Genomic DNA, 8,553 nt, shown 5'->3' on the forward strand with positions numbered 1-8,553 from the left:
AATACTATATTATATATACTATTTTGACATGTAACTTTTTGCAGTAATGTAATTACTGCACGAATCTTTCTTCTAATTTCCTTTCAATGTGTGCGAATCTGTGCACCGGGCCACTAGTCTGGATTATAAAATCTGTCATGCTCTTCTGATGAAAATTTCATTTTGGAGCACACAGTGTCCCAAATATCCCTTTAGATTCACAATTCTTTGTGCTGGAACTCGATTTGTGAAGCAAGATGAGAATGTATGTTTGCAGATGATGGTGTTTGGAAATCATTCAGCAAGAACCTATTTGGATTTCACCAAAGAGTAGTACTGAAATATGAATATCCACATTCCTATGTGTACATCTAAGGTGTATTTCAACATAACTTCTCAATGTCTAAATAGCAGTTTATAGGATAAATTTGATTTAGTTAATTATCCTAAGATAATGAGTCTGAAAAGAAAAAAGGCTCAAATCGTATCACACATATGTAGAAAATGGTCCTGCAAATGAGTGATAGAATCGAGGCTCCTCCCTATTCTTATAAAGAGAGGAAAATAGATCTATCTACCCTTTCTGGTTCAATGTAATCTGGATGCTACTATGGTCTAAATGTTTATGTTCTCCCAGAATTCCTATGTTGAAATTTTAACCTCCAAAGTGATATTAGGAGGTGGGGAGGTGTCTGGTCATGAGGACGGAGCCCTGTGACTGGGTTAGTGCCCTTATGTAAAGTTCACTCTGGGGGCTCAGGAGTCAGTCTCAAGGAGCTGCCTGTTTAGTTAAGCTAGACCCATGAAGAGAGCACAAGAGCTTCCACGGCCAAGCAAAAGAGACAGTGTCACTACAGTGAGTCAGGATCTGGCAGCCTCAGCACCAACCAAAACATCCCCAGCGCCGGCACTGGATGAAAGCAGAGGGCAGGGAACACAGACTGACCTGCGTTACCTTGGCATCGTTTAATAGTTATCCACAAGATCAATTATAGAGCTGAGCCGGCAAGACCACAACAACTGCCAGCAGAGTTCATCTCTCTTGGCACCAGCAAGCACTTCCTAAGATAAAGCAAAGAGGAACCCTTACCTCATATTTTCCTTTCTTCTCTAGGGGCTCTGAGTCCTCAGGCTTCCAGTCTCTGTCCCCTTTGAGCTCTTCAAGGATGAGGACTGTCTCCCAATTGCTATAATGACGGGCTGGGAAAATATCTGAATGCATGCTGTCACCAAAGTACACAACCTGTAAGTCAGACAGCAAACTCTGGGTGAGGCATTTGAACTGTGAAAGCGTGGTCATTGTTTCACGGAAGGCGAAGAAAATTCCTCTGAAAGCTGCATAAACATCTTAAATTTCCTTGAACTTTCCAGGTGACCATCAACTTGGCCCATTTGGTTTGCAGGTGCCAGGTTTAGTTTAAGAAATTATACAATGCATGTGCAGGTAGCAGAAAGGCAGAAAAGAAGTGATTTTGTTCAGTGTTGCTGAAGAAGCAAGAGTTCATATGTTTACAGTTAAACCTGCCCCTAGAACTGAAGAACTGGTGAGATGTTGGCGGTGACTTGTCCCAGTGCGTTAGATTAGCAGGAGTGCACTTCACAACCACTTTCCCCAAGAGGTCCCCGGTTCCATCTGGACCTGCTGACATGGACTCTCTGAGGATGGGGTTGGGCGGGAGGACCCTGGGAAGCTCCCGAGGTTTCCCAAGACTAGATGTTCACTGATCTAGTCCACACGATTTTTACAGACGAGAAACCGCAGTTAAGGGAATATGAATTACAACCTCCAAGTCAGGCTGCACTGTCCACGAAATCCCTCAGGAGGTCCCAGGGGACTGTGGCAACCTGGGAGCCGATGGAGCAGGGCTGTTACCCACCGACCTCTCCGGCTCGCAGGGCTCCTGGCAAACATTTTTTAGATGAAAGCTCCTGCTGTTGAAAATGCACCAATGTCCAACATGGACGATGTGACCAGGGTGTCAAAAGCCAGTGTGTCTTTAGGCTAGTCTGTCCTGTAATTTCAGTTACTGCTTATTTTACATATAAAAACTTTTAGGGACTGTTATCAGGATGTCATGCCTCAGGCATCCCACACTAATCCAGTGCATCCCCTCGATCTGTGGCCCCTTGCTTGGAATATTTCCTACACTCAGAGACAGATAAAGGACCTAGTCTACCTCAACAAAAAGGCTTATTTACTAGTAAACAGAAGAGGTGAGAGAAGAGATTGGTAGACAAGCAAAAGCAGATTATTTCCCCACAGATAACTAAGCTAAATGCAGTAAGAATCATGATTTTAGCCCAGCTGGCGTGGCTCAGTGGTTGAGCAACGACCAATGAACCAGGAGGTCACAGTTCAATGCCTGGTCAGGGCAGGTGCCCGGGTTGCGGGCTCATTCCCCAGTCTGGGACGTGCAGGAGGCAACCGATCAATGGTTCTCTCTCATCATTCATGTTTCTATCTTTCCCTCTCCCTTCCTCTCTGAAGTCAATAAAATATATATTTAAAAAAATGAATCACGGTTTAGTTTACAGAAGTTTGTCTGCAAGTGGGCACCAAGGACCCCGCTCAGTGAGGAAATACCTGGGGCTCAGGTTTGCCAGTCATTTTCTTCAGCAGGTCATAAAGGTGCACCGCGTTCCCCTGGGAGTACCAGCCAGGTTTCTCCAGAGACGGCAGGGCTTCCTGCTCCTCGTCATTCTCTGAAAATGCAGCGTGACAGTCACATCCTCTTTAGTCAGGGGAGAGCGCCCTGTTGGGCAGACCACACGCAGGCATGGCTGCAGGGCATGTACAAGACAGGACCACTGGGGGCAGGAGCTAGCTTTCAGTGCGCACCTACTGCTACAAGCACTTCACAAATACATAAATAGGTCATACGTGTGTGTGTGTGTGTGTGTGTGTGTGTGTGTGTGTAAGATTTTAATAAAAATCTGTGAAATGGAATAAGTATAGAAATGGGACAGGTATACACTGGAACAAAATATGAAAACCCTGCAGATAAAAATTTATTGAGTGCTTATGTATTAAATATAAGTTGTGAAGAGGGGAAAAATAATTCTTTTCTAGTTTAATACAAAGAGGATTATCTGACTCCCTCATATCAGATTGTTTCTTAAAATCAAGGATTTATATAAGACATTAAACCCATATATAAAACTATCATCAAGCTCTTCCTTTCTACTAGACCAGGGTTTCTTAACCTGACACTACTGAGATTTGGGACCAGATGATTCCTTGTTTGCGGTAGTGGAGGTGCAGTCCTGTGAGTTGTAGGCTGTTTAGCAGCATCCCTGGCTTCTCCCCACTAGATACCCCAGTAGCATCCTGGCTCCCAAGTTGTGCCTCTTCAGACGTTGCCAGATTTGCCCTGAGGAACAAACGTTTCACAGGCAAAAACCACTATCCTAGACCTTTCATTAGCATATCTGCATATTCTAATACCTTCAGTTTAACAAAGAAAATATGTCTTTCAGCTAACACCTCCATTTTTTGGCTGTCTTCATAGCTAAAATTCTAGAAAGAATTGTCTATAATCATTGGTTCCACTACCTTCAATCAACTCTTCAAGACACTGCAATCTGGTCTCCCTCTACGCTGCTCCTCAGGACCAGTCTTGCCCCTCCAATGGACTGTCTCTCCTTTTTCAGTGGGCTTTTCAGTAGCATTTGCCCTCATTGATGACTCTCCTCTTTCCTCTGTGGCTTCTGAACACTACTCTCCTCTTCCCCCCACTGTCACCTGTCTGCTCCCAGACTGCAATCTTCTTTATCCTTAAAGTTAGTGGTGAAGCTTGGTCTGGGTCTTTTTCCTGTCCTCGTTCTCCTTATATTTGATCTCATATAAGCCCCTGGCTTTAAATACCTGTCCCTGAGCTGATGGCTCCCAAATTTACACCGGAGCCTACCTCTGTTCTCTTGGACTCCAGGCTCGTTTACACGATTTCCTAATTGATAGCTCCAATTAGATAACTCCTAGGCATTTCAAATTTACTATGTTGAAAGATGAGTTCTTAATAGTTGTAATCTCCACCCCACCCAAATTTCTTCTATATTCTTCCCCCTGGCTCCAAGTGATATCACTATGCACCCACCTTTTCAATTCAGGAAAAAAGAAAAATTAATAACCTGGAAGTCATTTTCGATTACTCCTTTCATCTGCTTCTAAAGCATCACCAAGTCCTATGTTTTCCACCTCCGTAATACATCTTAAATATACAGGGCAGGGCAAAGGCAGGTTTACAGTTGTTTGTGTAGAAAATAATACAATAATAACCATACAAGAATAAACTCTGTGTTTCATGGAGTCACAACTGAAAAACCTACTTTTGTCCCTTCCCCCCATGTACTTCGCACCATCTCCAGAACTACTGCCTCAGACCAAACAAGACCATCTCTCACTTGGGACACTGTAAGTGCCTGGTCTTCCTCTCTAACCCTCCCCACATCCAATGCATTCCCCACCCAGCAGCCAAAGATGTCTCTATGTCACTCTTCTACCTCAACTGGATCACTTCAGATTGCTCATGGACTAAAACCCAAACCCCTTCCTTCCCACAGTGTATGAGGCTGCCTGCCTCCCTAACGTCCCCCCTCTCCCCCCATCCCTATGGCTAGAACCACAGGCCTCTTCTCTGTCACTGGAACTCAGCCAGACGTCTCCCACACGGGGCCACTGTCTGTCCCACCGCCAGGAACACTCATCCTCTGCTCTCCTCATGACTCACCCTTCAGGTCCCTCCTTACAAGTCACCTTGCCTGACCTTTTCAGACAGGCCTCCCCTGGCCAGCCACTCGAGGTGGCCTCATCAGGCGGTTCCTCCTTCACAACGCGCAGCACAACCTCAGGGGTTTCCTGCTTATGTCTGTTTATGCCTCTGTCTGGTGCACCGAGGACCACTCAGTGCTTGACACCCAGGACTCTGAACTTAACCTGGATTCCACCGTTTCTGGGCTCCTCAGTAAGCAGAGAACCAAGCTACTGTCAACTGCCTTGCACCAAGTACGGCTTTTAAGTAGCACAAAAAAAGTGCTAAGTTAAAAATACTGCATCACCATATCTTTATTTTTCCTTTTGTTTATAAAATGGTGGTATATTTCACACATTGTTTTACCTTTGTTTTTCACCTAGTATACATCGTATCCCCTATCAGTATACACAAAACCTCCTAACACAGTAGTTTGCACATGGCTGTTAGCCAACAGATTGTTTACTGTTTACTGAATAAATGAATGAACAAATCTTAAAGAGGAGAAGAAATAAACCAAAACTAACTTACCAAGTGTCCGGAAAGGTCTTTGACTTGGTAAATGGGAGAAGAAACCAGGCTTCAATGCATTTGTAATCACAATGTCAAAAAGATCTGCAAAATCATTCCTGAAAAGCAACAGAATTTTAAAATATTTATTTTAAGGAATTAGAAACTGTCTATATAAAATTGAACTTAATCTTCACCTACCTACTTGACCACACCATCATTTCTTATCTTTTGATGAACTTTTTACATGCTTCCTATACATTTTAAGGTAAATCTTCCACTGGAAATAAAGGGTGATTTAGCACTAGTATTCCTGAACAACACCTTGACATAAACATAAGAAAAGAATGAGCACATTAACTCTCGGTGCTAAGCTTTCTCATAATGGTCACAGTCACGGTAAGTGAATTCAATAGTTTCCAATAGCTAGAAATATTCAAAGCTATGTCTTCAGAGAGTGTTCAAAATGTGAAGAAGATACTTTATTTTGAAAGTCAGTGTTGTCTTATAATGTGGCAATTTTTAGATAACAACAATCATTGTTTTCAATCTGTACTTAATACTATATTTAGGATTATTTGAAATGGCAAAGGAATGGTAGTTCTTGCTCTTGGGGGACTCCATGTTGCACTGGGGAGATAATATTTATCCAACATCCCCACATACTTTTTGGGAATCAATGAATGTTGCTGGGGAAGGCACGAGGGACATGTGTTCCATCCACCCTTCAGAAGATCTGAAGCCCAGGTCATCAGCAAGCTATGAGCAGACGAAACCCCAGGAAAGCTGCTTTGCTAAAACATACTTGGGTGTGGTGCGGATGTTGAGAGATGTTATGAGAAATAACCATTTGCCACTCAGCGTTGTTTAATATACTGATAAGGTCATGGTGGAGCACATTTATAAAACGCACTGGTCCAATGTGCTATCAGTGTTTTATAAACATCAAAACAGAATGTCTCATCACTTACCCCAGGATATGGTTGCAGAGAAGTCTACAGTAATCACTGTGAGAACTGGTGATTAATACAAGAATTTTCCCAGCATTCTTCAGCTGTCGAAGCCATTTTTTTACAGATTCAGGACAACTGTGTAAATACTTGCCTGGATCTCTTTTTATTTCTGGAAAATATATCCCACAGTTTTCTGAAAAATAAAAATATCAAGGAGATTTTTCTTTTTTTGACTCATCATGTTCTCAAGTTAATCTCTCTCAAAGCTATATAAAAAAATATAGCAGTTAGTACTGCTTCTTAAGAATACTACTTTACTTAAAAACATAATGATGGTTGAAAATGTCAGTTGAGAATATTTTTGACTACTTCACAAGAACTGATAAACTGTTAAAACATAAAGAATTTATTCAGCATTCTCAAATCAGAAATATCAACTGATTTTGAAATATCAACTGCATTTGAAATATCAACTGATATTTTTTCCTTAGCTATACATATGTGTCTAGTGCCCTCTAGTGACCAAAATATAAATTACTATTAAAATGCTACTGTCCCATTTTCAAATGAATTTAAAAACAGCATATAAATACTGTATCTTAAAATTATTGGCTAGATTAATTTTATTAGTATCCCTTAATAAGCCTAGTGGAAAGTATGCAATCATAACAGTTTAGCTGAGAAAACTACTCTGAGGTAATAATGGGGTTCCTTGTTTTGTTCACAAGCACATTGAAATGAACAAACTAGACAAACCCTGGACAGATACCCAATGGTACCTTATGGGTTGCTCCTACTATAAAAGATCATTGACTGTTGCTGGGGAAAATACTTCCATCCCCTTGAAACTTCAAATCATTGGAGTAATAGGCGCTATATTATACAAATAGACATCCATTTTTTCCTAAAATTTATTTTTATTAATTGGCATATAACATGCAAGTTTAAGGTGTACAACATTATGTTGACTTGCTACATTTATATATTGCAATATGATTGTCACCTTAGGTTAGCTAACACCTCTATCACATTATACTAGTACATTTTGTGATGGAAACAATTAAGATCTAGTCTCTTAGCAATTTTTAAGTTCACAACACAGTGTTGTTGTCTATAATATTCTCATCTTTTTACTTAACTAAATCAAGCTGTTGAACCACGGAAGAGTTAGGTTAATCATACTATAATTAAATTATCTCCCCAAAGAGATTGTAAAGTTCTAAAGGGAGGGTGTGTATCTTTCTTATTGGTATGGAGCAGGCATTCAGTGAATACCTCAGTGCAGGGACAGACACAGGAATATTTATGTTTATTTATATTCAAAGTAATAATATGGTTTGTAACATATAACCTGTGATGACAAAAACATTGCCCTATCAAAGTCATCCTATCTAAAGTACCTTCCTTTTTTTTAATCCCATAATAAAAACACATCATGTTTAATTATATTATGATACGGATAGATTAACACTGACTGCACAAGACAGGGAATTTTGACCTCAGGTGGAAAGAAAGGAATGGTCTTGTTTGTTTTCAACTCACAAAGTACTCCGTGTTTTCAGTTAACCTCAAAGGAATTCTATTTCACTGCCATTTTATGTAACTCGTTTTCCTGGCCTTTCCACCCCTCTAATATCCTTAGATGCTGATATTTTCTGCAAACAGACGGGATCGAACCCCAACTGAGCACTAACCAGATAGGGCCAAAAGTAAAATTTTTAAAAAGCTAGTTCTAAAGAATAAAGGTTTAACTTCTCCTACATTAAAAAACTGATTAATATCGAGTCATGGAAATAAACAGCAAAATGTTGCAACAATCTGATATGCACATAAAATGGCCTGCATATATCAAACATAATTTTGGATGTAGGGATCTCTTTTGATAAAAAAAAATTAAAAAGTACAACTTGAATATTAAAAATAACTTTTAATTTAACAGGTATTTGTGCCATATAACTATTTATATCATCACAGAATAAGTAACCATTTTTCCTTGTTAACTGTATCACTACTATTTGTGTGATCTGTGGCTGGAGTTTTCAAAGCTGCTGTCCAAGGGGATTCCAGATGTTGGGATGCGAACACCTCCACCCTCAGCCTCCAGTTAAGGTCTGTGGCTGTTTCCAGGGCAGAAAAATATACAATTTTTTTTGGCCAAGAGACACTGAAATGTGTTTTTTTAAAAATATATTTTATTGATTTTTTACAGAGAGGAAGGGAGAGGGATAGAGAGTTAGAAACATCGATGAGAGAGAAACATTGATCAGCTGCCTCCTGCACACCTCCTACTGGGGATGTGCCTGCAACCAAGGTACATGCCCTTGACTGGAATCGAACCTGGGACCTTTCAGTCTGCAGGCCGA

At 40.7% G+C, this 8,553-nt stretch overlaps 1 protein-coding gene across 1 annotated transcript in view; it reads right to left on the reverse strand.

The window, feature by feature from the left end:
* Positions 1 to 8,553, reverse strand: part of NT5DC1 (5'-nucleotidase domain containing 1) — a 98,723-nt gene that overhangs the window by 3,397 nt on the left and 86,773 nt on the right. The window contains exons 7-10 of the mRNA XM_005884722.2: positions 6,209 to 6,383; positions 5,259 to 5,356; positions 2,564 to 2,682; positions 1,070 to 1,222 (exon numbers count right to left, since the gene is read on the reverse strand). Of these exons, the coding sequence (XP_005884784.1) occupies positions 1,070 to 1,222; positions 2,564 to 2,682; positions 5,259 to 5,356; positions 6,209 to 6,383 (545 nt within the window). The remainder of the gene's footprint in view (positions 1 to 1,069; positions 1,223 to 2,563; positions 2,683 to 5,258; positions 5,357 to 6,208; positions 6,384 to 8,553) is intronic.

This window comes from Myotis brandtii, unplaced genomic scaffold (genome assembly GCF_000412655.1).
Source record: "Myotis brandtii unplaced genomic scaffold, ASM41265v1 scaffold847, whole genome shotgun sequence".
NCBI lineage: Eukaryota > Metazoa > Chordata > Mammalia > Chiroptera > Vespertilionidae > Myotis > Myotis brandtii.